The sequence below is a fragment of the Phaenicophaeus curvirostris genome, chromosome 7, assembly GCF_032191515.1.
Source record: "Phaenicophaeus curvirostris isolate KB17595 chromosome 7, BPBGC_Pcur_1.0, whole genome shotgun sequence".
In the NCBI taxonomy this organism is placed as follows: domain Eukaryota; kingdom Metazoa; phylum Chordata; class Aves; order Cuculiformes; family Cuculidae; genus Phaenicophaeus; species Phaenicophaeus curvirostris.
Window position 1 is genome coordinate 11,028,792 of NC_091398.1, and position 19,589 is coordinate 11,048,380.

The following is a 19,589-nucleotide window of genomic DNA, read 5'->3' on the forward strand; positions in this document are numbered from 1 at the left end:
AAAAACTTTATTTACAAAATTGAAAATTTCTGTGGAATTGTGTCTTTGCTTTTATAAGTTGTTGTTAATATTTTCCATTACAAAAGACTAACTTTAATACTTTTCAGTTTGTTTTTATTAATATATATACAAAAATCCATCACAATTTCTTTCACAGCTTGGAGGGTTTGTTTACGCTCAACAGAGGAAGGCTTTTATTGTTTTGTGTCCCAGCTTCAGTCTGAAGAAATTATTGCAAGCTAAATAGTCAGAATTGCACAATCCCACCTTGAAATGGCACATGGAAACTCCTGGCTGTTCTCATACATGTTGTTATGAAAGAATCTGAAGCCTGCACTCAGTTTTATGCCTAACACTGAAGTCATCTGGCAAATACCTCTTTGAAGGAACAGCTCTTTCTGAATGACATCATGGCCTCTTTACTCATGTGGCTCTGAGGTGCACCCCTAATTCAACTGCCTCACTCTCTTAAAGAAGTTTTGAGTTAATCAGATTGCTCCAAAGTATAGAAAGTTACACCTTACTGATAATCAGAATGTTATTGCAGTTTTGTGAACTAAGATTGGTTTTGTTATCGAACGCTTGACAACGTAGCTTATTTGTTCTTAAGGGTTACTTGTCATCTCGATTCAGTGTCATTGTTCTTGGGGAGGTTTTGTTTGATAGGCTGAATATTTGCAACAGGAAAAAAAAATCAGCAGGACAGATGGAGCTGGAGGACACAGAGTTCAGACTTTAAAGTGCTGTGTTTTGTGAAAAAAGCTAATTAGCCTGCAGAACGCTAATGCAGAGCAGCCCAGTGCGTGCTGCAGTTAAAGGAGCAGTGGCAGTATGAAAAAACTGTTCATACAGCAGGGCGAAACAGAGCCAAAAACTAGGGCAACAGTTTTACATGTCCTAAGTTATAATATAACTCTTAAGAAAGTTGTGAGAATACCAGCACTTGGTTATTGGGTATCTTGCTGTTCCTTTAATTGTACTAGATGGGGTTTTTTTTGAGGGAGAGGTCTGTTCTTTAGCTTTATGGGAGTGCTAAAGAACATTGAGGTAGACTGGTAGGTTTATACAAGTAGTAACAATGAAAACATTTCACACTGCAGTGCAGTAAAGTTCCCTCAGAACTTGCCAGTAATGGTAGTTAGCATCTGCGGACATTGGGGAGGATTAAATCAAAGGTGGCCTCTGTGTTCTGAAGTTTCTAACAGTACATTTGACATCTTTGTAGAAGAGCCTGAAGATGTAGAGCTTTTTGTACTACTTCAGTACAATTGAGTGAAATATAGGAATTGTTGAAATTGTGTCCTACTATAAATGTGTTCAATGTGTGTCTTAATATAAATTAAATCACCACATTGGCACCTGATCTATGAAAAAAAAAAGCAAACAAGTTATCACCTTTCTTAATATAAATAATTTGAAAATATCTAGGACTTGGTGAAAAACCGTATTCTGGTAAATTTGAGGGCTTAATCTGACTTTACTTTTTCCATAAAGAATCTAAGCTTTAGCTGAATCCAATTCTTGTGGTGCAGAACTAAGTCTACTGTCTAATTATGGACTTCTAAAGCTGAAAGATTTGTCTGCTCTATTATTATGCACTTCTGAAGCTGAAAATTTGATGTTTAAAATAGTGAATGTGGATTATTTTTAGGTGGACTCCCTTCAGTTAAGGTAAAGTAAATATTTTTGTACTGGGAACAGTGCAGTTGGGAATACAAATCTGATTTGAGGATCATCTGGTACAGCCTTACTAGGTGATCTCTAGTTTAAGTGAGATGGCACAGTATTCTGTCAAGCTGAGCCTTAAAAATGTCCAGTGTAGAGGAATCCAGCACTTCCCTGGGTGGAGTATTCTGATGCTTAACTCTTCTCATAGTGAAAAATTTTATTCTGGAATCCAATCGGAATCTCCACAGAAGCAGCTTAAACCCATTACCTCTTGCCTTTTCCATGTAACTCCTTGTAAAAAGGGAGTCTTCATCTTCTTGGTAGACATCCTTTATGTGCTGGTAAATGGTAATAAGGTCTCCATTAAGCCTTCTCCTCTCAAGTCTAAACAAACCCAGTTCTCTCAGCCTTACTTTGTATTGTACATTTCCTGGTCCTCTGATCATCTGAGTGGCCCTTCTCTGGACCCTCTCCAGCCTGTCTGCATCTTTTTTGTATAGCAGGGACCGAACCTGAATGCAGTACACCAGGTGTGGCCTGACAAGGGTCTGAGTAGAGTGGGATAATGACTTCTCTTTCACTGCTGATGATGCCCTTTTTGATGCACTCTGGCATCCTCTTGGCTGCCTGTGCTGCTGCAACACACTGTTTACTCATGTTAAGCCTGTTGTCCACCAAGACCCCTAAGTCCTTTTCCACAGAGCTGCTCTCCAGCCAGCTGGAACCTAGTCTGAACTGCACTCCAGGGTTATGTCTTCCAGGGATATGCCTTACACTTATCTTCACAGAACTTCATAAGGTTCCTGCCAGCCCACTCTTCCAGCCTGTCTAGGTTTGCCTGGAAGGTAGTTCTTTCCACTAGAGGGTCAACCTCCCCACTCAATTTGGTGTCATCTGCAATCTTTATCAGGATGCTCTTGATCCCAACATCCAGGTCACTTATGAAGATTATTAAACAGCGTCAGGCCAAATATTGGTCTCTGGGGGACCTTGCTTGTGTCTAGTTGCGAATTTAAGAAAGATCTGTTTACCACCACCCTCTCAGTACAGCCTGTCAGCCAGTTCCTTACCCACCACACAGACCACTTGTCTAGGCTGTAGCACGTCTGTTTCTCTAGGAGGAGGCTGTGAGGAACTGTGTCAAAAGCCTTGGAAAAGTCCAGGCAGACAGTGTCCACCACTCGCTCGCCCAGCATCAAACGATTGGGCCACTTTGTTATAGAAGGTGATCAGGTTTGTTAAGCCTGATATACCCCTAGTGAGTCCATGTTGGCTTTTCCCAATCATGTGCTTCAGTTGACTTGTGACAGTAACTGGGAGTATTTTCTCCATAACTTTCCCAGGGATTTAAGTTAGGCTGATGGTTCTATAGCTGTCTGGGTCCTCCTTGGAGCCTTTCTTGTGGATAGGGGTGTCATTAGCCTTCTTCCAGCCTTCGGGGACATCCCCGGATCTCCACAACTTCTCAAAGCTCTCTTAACACTCTCAGGTGGATGGCATCTGGGCCCATCGATTTTTAAAGGTCAGGCTCCTGTAATAGTTCACAAACCAACTCTTCATTCACTGATGGTGAGTCTGTGTCTGCGTCAACCTGGATGTTTGTTCCCGTGACCTGGGGCCTGACGGCACTGGTGAAGACAGAGGTGAAGAAAGTATTGATGACCTCTCTGCCTTCTCAAAACTGTTGGTGACTAGTTCACCTTTCCTTTTTAACAATGGGCCAATATTCTCCTTCTATTTCTGCTTTTTGTTAACATGTCTGAAGAACCCTTTCTTGAAGTTTTTGATGTCTCTGGCCAATTGCAGTTCAGGCTGGGCTGTTGCTTTCCTAACTGCATCTCTGCATACCCTGCTAATGCCCTTGTAATTTTCAAGGGGTAGTGTTCCACATTTCCACCTCTGGTACATTTCTCTTCTGGTTCTAAGCAGACCCAGAAGCTTGCTGTTCTTTTAGTTTTTGGAGGTCAGAGATTAAATAAAATCTAAACTAATATGAGAGTAGTGATAGAGGGTTGCTGGAGCTGACGTGGACATTATTCAGCATCTGTAGTTGGATGGCTCAGTACTTCCAAGGCAAATCAGAAGCAACTCAAAGACCATGAATATGGTTAAGCCAGATCACATTAGTCAACTGCATGCTGATTTGATGAGTTAGCTTTTGTTAATTATCCAGGCAGTCACAATGATAGACTACAGGAAACTCTGCAGAGTTGATGAACAGCGATGAAGAAACAGAAGACAGTAATTTGATGTCGTTGTTTGATGTTAGATTATTCTCTCTGTTAAGTGTTAATAGTCCCTGCCTTGAGGAACTATAATAACTTGAGGATGATGCCTAAGGATTACCCACAGGCGTTTCCTGTTGCAGTAACATGAGCTGATGGATTCTTTTGCCAAATTAAAAATATCAGTTCCCATGTGTAAATGCCGAAACAGGAAACACTGAGTATGTACAAATTGAAACACAGAGGATAAAATTTGGAAGTGTGTTGTTTTCTGTATAATCCATTTTATCCAGTCTCTGAACAAAGGATTCTTACATGTGAAAGCTGATGGACATGGCAGCAGATGTGAAGAAAGAATATTGTCAAAAGAATGTGTGTGCCAATCACAGCCTGTGAATGTATGACAAAATTTTTTTTTTTTTCCAGTGATAAATTTATTTTCCTTATTGTTCTCCCCTGCCCTTGTTTCTTTCATGGCAAATATTATCTCTGACTTTTTATTTCCTTATCAGCTATGGGAAGTGCATCTGGGCCTAAAAGAAAAATGGGTCTTCAGTATGATATAATACTAGTATTAGCATTAGCATCACTGTCTTTTGTGCACTGTTAAGATCTTCCTTTTAAGCCCTTTCCCATACATGGAAAGCTTTTAAAAAAATTCTAGAAATCACTTGAGCTTGCAGGGTTTTTTTCTCTAAGATGGAGTATCCCTAAGGGATATTTATGCTGCTGTCTCTGTGCTTCTACTGGGTGGGAACATAGGACCTCACTTTGAACAGCAGTGAGCTGTAAGTTCCAGCTACAAGTTTGCAGAACAGAGGCAAAGAACATATTTTTCCAGTTGTTTCAGGAGGTAGCAAGTCTGCTGACAATGGTGTATGCAGTGGGAGAGCAGGTTAAACACTACTATCACTGCCGCCTTGGCTCCACTATTCTGGTTACATTTATCCTGACAGCTCTTCAGGGCATGAGTTTGACACTCTCTTCTCAAGTGTTGTGTTGATTGATGGAGTGAAGAAATACTGAATATTTTTTCTTGTATAACTGGCATTTTCTGTAATTACAGTCTTGAGAAGATAAGCTTTTTACCTTTTTTCTTTCTTTCTGTATTCCAGTCTGCTCTTACCTACCTTGCAGAGGTACTAGCTGTATCTCTTAACATTACTTTACCTTTAGGATTAGACATATTTATGCAGAAAACAGCTTTGGTAGCTGTGTTGCCATCTGGTTTAATTTTAAATATGCCTTTGTTTCCCCGTAGTGTATGACCACAGTGATCTAAATTTTGGTCATTTACAGATCATTTACAAAGTGGGTTCTAAATTCTCCTAAAGTTCTACTTACTGGTTATGTTAATATATCATGTTAATATAAATATGTTATATTAATATAAATATATACTTTTATTGTATTCTACTTTTTCTGTGTCCTGTTTTATTTTCCTGTGGATTAAAATACAGTGGCACTCAAGAAAGAATCTGACATGTTGTAGTCATTCTCATTGTTTTGCCTTTAAAATTGCACCAACCTGGATTTAGCTTACTTGGATCTTGCTTAAAGTTCTTCCCAGTAAGCAGCTATGTAATTTCTCTGCCCATCAAATCTAAACATGGGTTAGAAGACATATAGGCAGGATTAGGACTGCCAGATATCTTCAGTTTCTCGAGCAGCTTTACCAGAATTTTTCTAGATGTTCCTGCTTCCAGACATTCGGGTTTCTGATGCAAACCATATCTGTCCTCGTGAGTTGTACTGTTCAGAGGAAATGTCTTTATTGTCTATGTCCATCAACTGTTCAAAGATGTGTTAAGTTCAGTTATCAAATTATGTTCTTTATTATTTAGTCATTATACCAAATTTAAAGACTGAGATGATTTCTTACACATTAGATAGTAAAGGGTTCTTAGTTACTACACTTATAGAGAATAGAAAAAAGTACAAATTAAGCCAGCGTAGTTTGCTGAGAGGTAGCTTAAAATAAAGCACAGTGTGTTTTCATATCGCTGCATGTGGAAGATACTTTTGTTAACAGTTACCTAATTATTTTACGGTCCTTTCTCTAATGCTTCCCTGCCACAACCACCCCCCCCCGGTGTCTTTTCAAATAGATTTTTCTTTCTGTCTTATTTACTGTGAATATTTTCACCTGTACATTTTCTGACGTGCATTTGGCTTAATTCTACTGATGGGTGAAATACCTGGTAATTTTTGATTTCCATTAAAAGACACTCTTGGTTTTGGCTTGTTTTTTTTTTTTTTTTAATATTGTTAATCATGCAGTCCTCCCTCTTTTTTTGAACAGTACTCAAATGCTTCCTCAGAAAAATGCCTAGAATCTTTTTCCTGTGTCAGTCGCCATTTGTGCTGAGCATTATGTGTCATAGAAGCATGGGATATTTAGGGAATGTGCTTATCTCTGTGCCACCTTTTTCTCTTATATTCTCATGTTCAGTTTGTTTTCTGCTCTCATTTGAGCAACTGTCATGCCTGGGAGAGGCAGGTTTGAAGGTGTTGCTAGAGAAGTGCAGCTCCTAGAAGGGGAAAATCCAAATGTTTATGTGCTTTGGCAAAAACATGTATTGATAGAGAAACTGTTACAGGTGGGGAACTGGACTATAGGTTGGGAAAGAGAAGGACCTCAAAATAAAGATATATGCATGTTATAGTCCATGTTGTGCTGCTGCTTAAATGGTGGAGAAGAATCACATACACAAGGCTGAACAAAAACTGCTCATGTCTCAGGAAGTGATTGACAGCTTAGACATTTGTTCATCTGTTTTCTGCATAGTTTCAAAACCTCTTTTTTTGTATATTGTATGCTGCCATTCTGATGTTATCAGAATGAGGATACATTTGTCTTGTTTTCATCAGTAAATCAACATCTCTTCAACTTTTGCTGTAAAAGGAGCTAATTTGTAACATTTTGGCAGCAGGTATCCAGTAATTGTGCATTGATTCTTCCTTTCATTATTGTATGAGTTTGGTAAGTACTTTTTTCATGTAATTGCATTTCAATCTATGTGAAAGAGAACTTCTAATGTTCAGGGATTTCAGAGTAATAAAGAAATGTGGCACTGTGAAATACTGGGGTTTTTTAAATTTGAAGTGTGATTACGAAAGAAAACAGTTGTTTTATTAAAGTATCCTACACTGCTCTCTACTGGAAGAGTGGAAGTCTGCATCAAGTAATCAAAAGTGCACTTCAGACCACTTCTTATACAATTTTGGGATTTAAAGTTTTTTTTGATCCTGGTAAAACTAACTTTTCTGAAGAATAGATAGGGATTTTTTTGATCCCCTAAGTTTTGAAGAAAAGCATCTAGATATACTTTACATGTAGAAAATGTAGAATATTGAGGGTCAAAATGTATGCACATAAGGGGAAGAATTACTAGCGAATGTCTTGTTAATGCAAAGGGAAAGAAAAAAAAAAAGGGGGCTGTTAAGGTTAACTAGTCACCCCAACCTTACTAATAGCTATTTGGCATGTGGTAACTTGTCAGAACTGTAAAGGATTGTGAATACATTTGAATGGATTTTTAATTGAGCTGGCAAAATAAAAGTGAGAAAGTCTTACCTTTTATTTTAATATTTTCTCCAGCCAAAGAACAACTATAAAAGCATTTCTAATAATTGCACTATGGATTTGGACAAAAACATGTTTTGCTCAAGTTAAATGCATAGGAAGATTTTCATTTCAACTACATTTAGAAGAAACAGGTATTAGAATCATAGAATTGCTTGGTTGGAAAAGACCTTTGAGATCATCGAGTCCGCAGTGCCTGTCCACTACTAAATCATATCCCTAGGCACTTAATCTACATGTCTTTTAAATACCTCCAGGGATGGTGACTCAACCATCTCCCTGGGCAGCCATTCCAGTGCTTGATAACCCTTTTGGTGAAGGCGTTCTTCCTGATGTCTAAGCTGAACCACCCTGGGCATAACTTGAGGCCATTCCTTCTCATATTTTTGCCTGTCACTTGGGAGAAGAGATCGACACCCACCTCACTACAACCTCCCTTCACATAGTTGTAGAGAGCAATAAGGTCTCCGCTGAACCTCCTTTTCTCTAGGCTAAAGGATTCCAGTTTCCCCAGCTGCTCCTTGTGGGACTTGTCTACCCACGTATGACTTACTAACCACAAGGAATCTGCTTACTGGTTTGTTGTGTTAAGACAGCTCTCCTGGTCATTACAGGGCTGGATTATTCTCCCAGTTGCTGTCAATGAAAAAAATGATGTTGATTCTAATACGATGAAATAGTGTCTGTTAATTCTGTGCAGCTGTACTGTCTCACAAATCATTTTATGTGGAGTAAGCACATCTGGTTTTCTACTAATATAGTTTATCAACAGTTTTATCTGGGGTGTTAGTTTTGTGTAGAGCTAGTCAACAACTCACTTTCTTAATGGCAAACATCAGTGAGGGAAGAGCAGGCCTTAATATACTTTAAAGGAACAGTTGAACTGTTTTGACTGATAAGATCCATTGACCTCGTAAGTTATTTCTGATTATAGACAGCTGCAAGTGAGATCAGAATAAATAGTACAGTAGAAAAATAACCTTCTATCAGTTTTGTAGGGAATGTGTTTAGAAGAATGACCAACTACCATGAAAAATGTGTAGTAACTTATATGGGGAAAAAATTACCTTAGCTTGCTTTATTTTATACAAAATATTACATGTCATTCTCTATGAACTTCTTAAAGTATCCAACTGAAACTTAGTCTGGTGAAATTCTAGCACTAAAATTAACAATATGCTTTTAAAGATGAGTGCATGCCTAAAACTGAGCATTTTTTTTTTACTTTTGGTTGGCTTATTCTGTGTGATATACACCAACTTCAAGAATAAACCTTTTACTAATTGCACAGGAAATGCATCTACAAATCATATGTAAACACTTTAAATGTGTATTATGTATTTTATGTTAAAACTTAAGAAATTGATGCATTTATTGAATATAGGATTAATACTGAAAGACCTGAAGGGGAACTGCTACATTATTTTCTGTTTCTCTTCTGTGATTAAATTAAGCATGGGAGTTCTATTAGCCTGATTCTCAGGAACAATTATATTTCATGTTGTTCCTCATCAGCTGGGTCTGCAAGAGGGCCATAGCTGTGGGAGGGGACCTGAAGTGATCAGAGCAGTTCTGGACTTCTAAAGTTCCCATCTACAGTTCTGCATTAATACTGCTTTCTAAAGGAGCCTGATCTTGCAAGGGGAAGTTTCATATTCACCAACATTGCTTTGAAATTTTTGTTGCAGGATTTTTTCGATGATGAGTATTTTATTTATATTCATAGAATCACTAGGTTGGAAAGGACCCACTGGATCATCGTGTCCAACCATTCCCATCAGTCACTAAACCATGTCCCTGAGCACCGCATCCACCCTTTTAAACCCCTCCAGGGAAGGTGCCTCAACCACCTCCCTGGGCAGCCTGTTCCAGTGACCAATGACCCTTTCTGTGAAATATTTTTTCCTGATGTCAAGCCTAAACCTCCCCTTGCGGAGCTTGAGGCCATTCTCTCTTGTCCTATCCCCTGTCACCTGGGAGAAGAGGCCAGCTCCCTGGTCTCCACAACCTCCTTTCCGGTAGTTGTAGAGAGCAATAAGGTCTCCCCTCAGCCTCCTCTCCTCCAGGCTAAACAACACCAGCTCTCTCAGCCACTCCTCATAAGACTTGTTCTCTAGGCCCCTCACCAGCCACAGCTATACTGAATTCCTAATATAACAAATGTTTGTTCTCTGCATTTATGTGAGATTTGGTGAGAAAAATCTCCTGAAAAAAACCATAATGAAATGTCTATCTCCCCATTTCATGAGAATGGTGAATTAGTTGTTAGTTACTTTAGAAATGCTATAGGTGGCAGGACATCCGTTGTGTTAGGGATTAAACAAACATAGAGGCCTTCGTCACATTGAGCTTGTCATCTGCAGTCTCAGCTTTGCAAATACAGAAGTGCTTGCTTAGCTTAACTGTTAGAAGTAATGCTGTAGTAATTGGTAGCTGATATTAAACAAAATACAGTGAGAGGGCAGATCACACAGGAAAAGTATGGAGTAGATGAAATAATAGACAATAAAAAGCCTCATGTTCACACTTTAGTTGTTAAACCTATATTGCAGTAATTTTTTTGTTATAATTATGAAATAACTTGAGTTGAAATTCTATTAATATTTTGCCTCCAAATAGATCAGTCTAATTAATGCAAATATTCAGAAATTTTGCTCTTGGTTGTTTTTATTACTCTCTTACCAAGAATAAATAAATTAAATGAGAAAGCTTTGAAGGTCAGACATGAAAATTGTAAGCAGTTATAACCAAAATTTGAGCTTACCTAGATAAATAGAGCTGCAGTTAATGGATACAAATATATGTCAGATACAAACATTGCAAGCCATGGCATGATTTTGTTATCTCTGATAACAAAACTTGTGCTACAAATCTTCTATGTATTTCTGGATTAAATGCATCTTACTATATGCTGAATAGTTTATTAAGCATAAACTAATTCCACATCCTTGTACTTTGAGTCTTGGTTGTTTATTTCTTTGATAACTTGTTAAGCAAATCCAGTTAGTGTGTGCTTCTGTGAGATATGACAGTCATTTGAACCAGTTTATTCAGAAATAACTCTTTTGATTTAGATGTCTGCTTCTCCCTCCCTTCTGCAATAAAAAATGGTAATTTGTGATTTGAGGACCATTACTATGGGTTTGCAAATTCAATTATGATTATCAGATCCCCCCAGCTGTGGCAGAAGCATAATTTGGTGTTTACACTTTCTAAGGCAGTAATGTGAATCAGCATGAGGTATAAGCCCTGGAACGTCAGCATTTATAGAAGACATTGTTTATGGAAGGATTGGTCTGATGCTGGGATTTATTGACTACAGCAAAGAAACTTCCATCTTTTTTTGAATTTTGAATCAGATGGAGAGAGCTGAGAGGGAAGGGGGCTGGGAAATTGCGATATTGCTTTTGAGATTTCTCTTCCTATGTCAGATCTCAGTCACCTGGATTGAGTTAAGCAAATAATGAGTGTAGGGCAGCCCTGTGACCTTCTGTAGAAATGGCTACAGGGGAGGCAGTGTGCCCTATGGCAACTAGAAGTGTGCTTGACACAATGCCGCCAAGGCCTGGCCCCAAATCTGTATCAAGAAGGACCAGGCTGCATACATTGATAATGCCACTGGCGCTGACAGTTACAAAACTACACAAACATTAGAAAGGGTATGTGAAGTATGCTCAGGCAGCTTTCACTTTGCTGTGGGTAGCAGTGACCCATGTTCCTTGTTGATCCTCTTCTATGCTTACAGCTGTTATTTCCTATGTTTATGCAGGATACCTGTGCTGTATATAAAGTACCCTAACCTGCTCACAAAATTTATGGCTAGTGTACTCATACCTCTTGTGTTGTGCCAAGTGTTTGGTGTATCAATACGCTTGCTTACAGATATCTGGTATTATTGATGCTTCTTACAGATTTTCATCTGACTTTATCTCCCTTCTTTCTCGTCCGTTTAAGCTTGTGGTTACGTTTTCACTCACTTTTCCTTTTCTGGCTCTGTCATATGTAGTATTCATGATGTCCAGGAATCATTCTTCTCTCTCTGTACACATTTTCTGCATCTGACCCTTTTCCAGGAAGGAACCAACTTTCTATTATAAAACTTTGTTCTCCTGGTTGAAGAATTGTAATAGTAGCCAAAAGACAGCACATGTGTATGGTGTTTTGATTTATGCACTGTTGTATTCGGGATGGCACGTCATATTTCAGAGGCACTAGCAAATTTCTTATGAGACTTAACTGTTGGTGGAGTTGTAGACTTTATTCTTTCTTGCTAGCCTTATTTTAGCATATGCAGGCACATAATGTGACTAAATCATGTGTACCTCAATGCAAAAATTGGACAGTAATTGTTACACAAGGGTGGTTTGGGCAGGATATCACACCTTCCATAACAGTATATTAGAAGATAAGCAAAACTGTACAGAAGAAGATAAAGGCATTTTGAACTATAAAGAAAGAAATGGTAAGGTCCCTTTGACGTACCATGCTTTGTATATTAACAGGTGTATGTTTGGTTTTCATTAAAAACTTACTTGGTAAAAATATGATCTCTGGTAGAAATTCCCTGAATACGAGACTTGTGTTTATTAAAGCTGGAGGCTAGTTCCTTTAAATCTATGAAATTACTGTACCAAGCAGCTCTGAGAGTAAAATCAAGCCTTTTTAATTTATCTTGCATCAGTGTATGGAAGTTTTAGTAACATAGTCCAAACCTTTGGCTCATGTTGTTTCATGGGAAGTAGCTTATATAATTTTGGGTTTTGGTTTTTTTTTCGTTATTTTCTGTCATGATTTAGCCCCAGACCAGCCAATTTTGGCAACTGAAACCAAGCAGTTAGGCTTCCAATTCCTTACCCCTTCCCTAACCAGCAGGGAAAAAGGAAATGAGAGGAAAAGGCATGCAGGTTGAAAATTAAAGCTACAGCTTTAATGGAATAATAGTAATAATAATGGTGATGATGATGCAAATATATACAAATATATGAAATCTTACCCCCACTCCTGAATGACATCACCATAAATGCTGCACAAAGAGCACAGAATCACAGAATCACAGAATCACAGAATAACCAGGTTGGAAGAGACCCACCGGATCATCGAGTCCAACCGTTCCTATCAAACACTAAACCATATCCCTCAGCACCTCGTCCACCCGTGCCTTAAACACCTCCAGGGAAGGTGAGTCAACCACCACCCTGGGCAGCCTGTGCCAGTGCCCAGTGACCCTTTCTGTAAAGAATTTTTTCCTAACGTCCAGCCTAAACCTCCCCTGGCGGAGCTTGAGGCCATTCCCTCTTGTCCTGTCCCCTGTCACTTGGGAGAAGAGGCCAGCACCCTCCTCTCTACAACGTCCTTTCAGGTAGTTGTAGAGAGCAATGAGGTCACCCCTCAGCCTCCTCTTCTCCAGGCTAAACAACCCCAGCTCTAGCAGCCGCTCCTCATAAGGCCTGTTCTCCAGCCCCGTCACCAGCTTTGTTGCTCTTCTCTGGACTCGCTCCAGAGCATCAACATCCTTCTTGTGGTGAGGGGCCCAGAACTGAACACAGTATTCGAGGAGCGGTCTCACCAGTGCCGAGTACAGAGGGAGGATAACCTCCCTGGACCTGCTGGTCACACCGTTTCTGATCCAAGCCAAGATGCCATTGGCCTTCTTGGCCACCTGGGCACACTGCTGGCTCATGTTCAGTCGGCTGTCAACCAACACCCCCAGGTCCCTCTCCTCCAGGCAGCTTTCTAGACAGACTTCTCCTAGTCTGTAGCACTGCATAGGGTTGTTGTGCCCCAAGTGCAGGACCCGGCATTTGGCCTTGTTAAACCTCATGCCATTGGACTCAGCTCAGCAGTCCAGCCTGTCCAGATCCCTTTGCAGAGCTTCTCTACCCTCCAGCAGATCGACACTTCCACCCAGCTTAGTGTCGTCCGCAAACTTGCTAAGGGTGCACTCGATGCCTTCATCCAGGTCATTGATAAAGACATTGAACAGGGCTGGACCCAGCACTGAGCCCTGAGGAACACCACTTGTAACTGGCCTCCAGCTGGAGTCAACTCCATTTACCGCCACTCTCTGGGCCCGGCCATCCAACCAGTTTTCCACCCAGGAGAGTGTGCACCTGTCCAGTCCAGAGGCTGACAGTTTCTCCAGCAGAATGCTGGGAGAAACTGTGTCAAAGGCTTTACTGAAGTCCAGGAAGACCACATCCACAGCCTTCCCCTCATCCAGCAGCCGAGTCACTTTGTCATAGAAGGCGATCAGGTTAGTTTGGCAAGACCTGCCTTTTGTGAACCCATGTTGACTGGGCCTGATCACCCGCTTCTCTTGCATGTGCTTCATGATAGCACTCAAGCTGACACAAAGGAAAGGGTCCAAGGCTAGAAGGGTGTTGGGCTCAGGAAATGGATTTAGGAACACATGGATCTGGGATCAGGTGCAGAGAGACCAGGTCCTCGCTGAATGTCAGCTGTTGAAGAAGAGAGTGAGACGCTGGTTATCTCTTAGTTTTATACTGAGTATGACATGTATGGGACAGAGTATTCTGTTGGTCAGTTTGGCGTCACCTGTCCTGTCCGCCCCTCACTGCAGGCGTGACGTTTTTTTCACCTCTTAGACTTACAGCATCCACCAGCTTGAAGATGGCCTTGGTTACTGCAGGAATAGATGTAAGCAATGGACTTTCTGCATAACAGTGCCCCATGTTATCACTTCTACACAGAAACACTATCTGGAAACCATGCAGTTAGCTTTCAGAAAATGAAGTTACTTAGATGGGACTTAGCTGAAGTTAGAAACTGATTCTACTTTAGCTCAAACCACATTTTCTAAAAGAGATATTACCAAAATGACAATTTCCCAGTCAAAAAAGGTACTTAACCTCTAATGTACAGGCTTGTACAGAATCAAGAAAAATAAAATGTTTTTTTCAAAAGCTGCTTTTGATAACTCTTCTATTTGTCTAATTAGAATTTAATTTTTGTTATTCTCTTGATTAGATATAGTTGTATGAAGGTCTGCTATTTATCAGCTGTTGGAAACAACTGTCATTCCAAAATATTGTTTGGAAGATAAGATTACTTGAATTAATTAGACCTCTAGATGCATAACTTATATCTCACAATTTGCAATCTTTTCAGTTTCTTGGCAGTACGGAAGTAGACCAGCCCAAAGGCACGGAAGTTGTAAGAGATGCTGTTAGAAAGTTAAAGGTAAGAAAGCATTTGTAATGAAATATAAATGGAATGTATTCTTAACCTTCTTTCACAGACAATTCACTTTCTAAGTGCTTACTGGTAAATTAATGGATTCTAGTAGCAGTTACTTTTACTAATTTCATACTAGTTCCATATTGTGTCTGTATTATCAGATGTTCTGATGTTCATGTATTTAGTTGTCTCCTAGGTTACTCAGTTCTTGGTAGTAAAGTTTACGTACTTGAATATGTAATGCTTGCTCTTTGGAAAATTTAGGGTACTCATTGGTGGGAAGCTGCTGCTGACAGAGAACAGGAGTAAGAATGTCAAAACAGTCTGTACGTGGGCTATGATAGCTCTGTGGATACTGGCTGGCCTTGACTGCTTTTCATCTAAAGCTTGCATCTGATCCACGTTACACTGGAGGTGAAGTGATGTGAAACATCCTTCATCCTCCAGCTATGATAAGTAATAATATATCTGGAAGTAGAGCTGTATTGAGAGAATAGAGTTCATAGAATCATAGAATCGCCAGGTTGGAAAAGACCCACCGGATCATCGAGTCCAACCATTCCTATCAATCACTAAACCACGCCCCTCAGCACCTCGTCCACTCATCCTTTCAACACCAGCCCAATGACCCTTTCCATGAAAATTTTTTTCCTAATATTCAGCCTGAACCTCCCCTGGCGGAACTTGAGGCCATTCTCTCTTATCCTGTCCCCTGTCACTTGGGAGAAGAGGCCAGCACCCTCCTCTCTACAACCTCCTTTCAGGTCGTTATAGAGAGCAATAAGGCCTCCCCTCAGCCTCCTCTTCTCCAGGCTAAACAACCCCAGCTCTCTCAGCCGTTCCTCACAAGACTTGTTCTCCAAGCCCCTCACCAGCTTTGTTGCTCTTCTCTGGACTCGCTCCAGAGCCTCAACATCCTTCTTGTGGTGAGGGGCCCAGAACTGAACACAGGATTCAAGGAGCAGTCTCAGCAGTGCCGAGTACAGAGGCAGAATAACCTCCCTGGACCTGCTGGCCACGCCAGTTCTGATACAAGCCAAGATGCCACTGGCCTTCTTGGCCACTTGGGCACGCTGCTGGCTCATGTTCAGCTGACTGTCAGTCAATACCCCCAGGTCTTTCTCCTCCAGGCAGTTCTCCAGCCAGACTTCTCGTAGTCTGTAGCACTGCATAGGTTTGTTGTGCCCCAAGTGCAGGACCCAGCATTTGGCCTCATGCCGTTGGTCTCAGCCCAGTGGTCCAACCTGTTCAGATCCCTTTGCAGAGCCTCCCTACCCTCCATCAGATCGACACTTCCACCCAGCTTAGTATCGTCTGCAAACTTGCTAAGGGTGCACTCAATGCCTTCATCCAGGTCATTGATAAAGACATTGAACAGGGCTGGACCCAGCACTGAGCCCTGAGGAACACCACTTGTAACTGGCCTCCAGCTGGAATCAACTCCATTTACCGCCACTCTCTGGGCCCGGCCATCCAACCAGTTTTCCACCCAGGAGAGTGTGCACCTGTCCAGTCCAGAGGCTGACAGTTTCTCCAGCAGAATGCTGGGAGAAACTGTGTCAAAGGCTTTACTGAAGTCCAGGAACACCACATCCACAGCCTTTCCCTCATCCAGTCGGTGGGTCACTTCGTCATAGAAGGCGATCAGGTTAGTCTGGCAAGACCTGCCTTTTGTGAACCCGTGTTGACTGTGCCTGATCACCCGCTTCTCTTGCATGTGTGTCACGATAGCACTCCAGATCACCTGTTCCATGACTTTCCCTGGCACTGAGGTCAGACTGACAGGCCTGTAGTTTCCTGGGTCCTCCCTGCGACCCTTGTTGTAGATGGGCACAACATCAGCCAGCCTCCAGTCCAGTGGAACTTCCCCAGTCAACCAGGACTGCTGGAAGATGGTGGAAAGGGGTTTGGCCAGCACATCCGCCAGCTCCCTCAATAGTCTTGGGTGGATTCCATGTGGCCCCATAGACTTGTGGGTGTCTATCTGGACAAGCAAGTCTCTAACCGCCTCCTATTGGATCATGGGAGCCTCCTTCTGCTCCTCTAACTCCTGTGTGTGTACACAGGGGGAACAACTTTCCTTACTGTTAAAGAAGGCATTAAGTACCTCAGCCATTTCCGCATCCCCTGTCACTGTTGTTCCTTCTGCATCCAATAGGGACTGTATATTCTCCCTAGTCCTCCTTTTATTGTTAATATATTTATAGAAAATTTTTTTTCACAGACTTTGCCAATCTGATTTCTAGTTGGGCCTTAGCCCTCCTGATTTTTTCTCTGCATGATCTCACTTCCCTCCTGTAGTCCACCCAAGATGCCTGTCCCTTCTTCCAAAGCTCATAGACATTCCTTTTCTTTTTGATGTCTCTCAGGATCTCCCTACTCAATCAAGCTGTATTTTTCCCCTGCCGTCTCTTTTCCCATAACATGGGGATGGCTTTCTCTGCTAAACACACCAAGCTAAACACACGAAGCCCGTTTGTGACAAGGAGCATTACTACCTTGTCCCCCAGGTCTTCATGTTTTGTTGGAAAAGATCTTTGTGCACAAACACAGGCATGTACAATCTCTTCTTGATTGTGTTTGGGCACTGAGGGATACAGTAGAGAATTAGAAAGTATCCTGGTGAAATGGCTTGTTGAGGATTGCTGGCTGGTAACATGGCTTTGACTTGACTGTGTGAGTAACAGCAAATACACTTCAAATGCTAGGAGTTGGGGGAGGGAATGCTGATTTGAATTGTCTGCAGTGGAATTGCACTGTTTCATGCTTAGCTGCCTAGAGGTATAGGAGCATTAGTTTATTTAAATGTAAAAGTTGTTCTGCCAACTCCTGTATTTGCATAATTTTTGCAAGGGTTTTGTTATTCATTTAAACAGGAGTTCCTCAGAAATGGACAGAAAATTTTGGAATGAATGTTGAAAAATTTGATTCTGTGTTATCATAACAGTAAAAAAGGAAGAAAGAAGGCTTGAAACACTATTCAGTGTATTCAGTGTTCTCTGTTCAGTATTCCAACCAGTGGAAAAGAAATACATGGTTTTGTGTGCATGTCATACAGTTATAGCTAGTACTGGAGTGAAGCCTGTTATGCTGAATGTTTTGTGTTTATAGAATTCCCTTACCCTGAACAAGGTTAATTCTATGCAGAAATCTGTTGGGATAATATCCTGCTGTGGGAGGAATTTTGGTTTGTTACCTAGAAGTAGTTTGCTCTTAAAGCACATCTATAAAGGATTTCAAATAACTGTTCTCCAAAGTGTAGGAAGAGCCAGAACTATTTTCCTTTCCTTGGAAGAAACATTTGTCAACCTAACATTAAAATTTCAAAGTAGAAATTACTTATGTATTCTTGTGGTGCCATCGGAGTATATAGACACCTGTTCTAACTTTTTATGTGTGTTCCCTAAATAAATTGCCTTGGATATGTTTGTCTGAATTGTTGCTTGCAGAATTACACTGTTTTCTTCAAGGTTGGAAGTTCAGAGCTTAAGTGTCATGTATTACACAGAATCTTGTATAATCACAAGTTTATTAGAAAAATCTTAATTAAAGACAACTTTTGGGAAGACTTGGAAAAGTCTTGAAACAGAATTCAGAGAGCAATAATGAGGCTTTAGGTTTGAAACAATCCTCAATTAACTGAATACTCATTTCAACTGATTTATGTTCTGCATCTGAATTCTTTGAAGAGAAGCCTTGAGGTACTGGATTAATTAACATATAGAATAATAGAATAGTTTGAATTGGAAGGGACCTTAAAGATCATCCAGTTCCATCCGCCCACCCATGGGCAGGGACACATTCCACTAGATCAGGCTGCCCAGGGACCCATTCAACTTGGCCTTGAACACCTCCAGGGATGAGGCATCCACAACTTCCCTGGACAACCTGTGCCAATGCCTCACCAGTCTCATGGTGAAGCAATTCTTCATTATGTCTAGTATAAGTCTGCCCCTTTCCAGTTTATGCCCATTGCCCCTAGTCCTATCGCTACAAACCCTTGTAAACAGTCCCTCCACAGCTTTCTTGTAGTCCCCTTTCAGGTACTGGAAGGTTGCTATAAGATCTCCTTTGAGCCTTCTCTTCTTCAGGCTGAACAACCCAAATCTCTCAGCCTGTCCTCGTATGGGAGGTGCTCTGGCCCTCTGATCATTTTTACAGCCCTCCTCTGGACTGGTTCCAACAGTTCCCTATCCTTCTTATGTTGAGGATTCCAGAACTGGACACAGTACTCCAGATGAGGTCTTACAAGAGAGGAATAGAGGGCCAGAATCACCTCCCTCGACCTGCTGGCCACACTTCTTTTGATGCAACTGGGATACGGTTGGCCTTCTGGGCTGTGAGCGCACATTGCTGGCTCATGTTGAGCTTCTTCTAGACCAGCACCCTTCTCTGCAGGGTAGCTCTCAATCACATCATTCCCCATCCTGTATTGAAATCGGGGATTACCCCAGTGCAGGTGCAGGGCCTTGAACCTGGCCTTGTTGAACCTCATGAGGTTCTCACAGGTCCACTTCTCCAGCCTGTGCTGGTCCCTCTGGATGACATCCCATCCTTCCAGTGTGGCAATTGTACACTCAGCTTCTTGTCATCTGCAAACTTGCTGAGGGTGCACTGGATCTTGCTGTCAGTATTATTGATGAAGATGTTAAACAGCACTGGTCCCACTACAGACCCCTGAGGGACACCACTTGTCACAGATCTCCATCTGGACTTAAAGCCATTGACCACTACTCTCTGAATATGACCATCCAACCAGTTTCTTATCCACCAAACTGTCCACCCATCAAATCCATATCTCTCCAAAAGAAAGTCTGCTTTCACGAAATCTAGGGTCCTGACTATACTCATTGCCTGTCCCATATCCCTCTGGACCTTGAACTCCACCGTTGTGTAATCACTGCAGCCCAGGA

General features: G+C 41.3%; 1 protein-coding gene across 2 annotated transcripts in view; it reads left to right on the forward strand.

Moving 5' to 3' along the window:
* The window catches only part of GULP1 (GULP PTB domain containing engulfment adaptor 1), an 88,028-nt gene that overhangs the window by 22,522 nt on the left and 45,917 nt on the right, over window positions 1–19,589 (forward strand). For both annotated transcript variants that reach the window (XM_069860768.1, XM_069860769.1), the window contains exon 4: window positions 14,608–14,679. In XM_069860768.1, coding sequence (XP_069716869.1) covers window positions 14,608–14,679 — 72 coding nt within the window. The remainder of the gene's footprint in view (window positions 1–14,607; window positions 14,680–19,589) is intronic.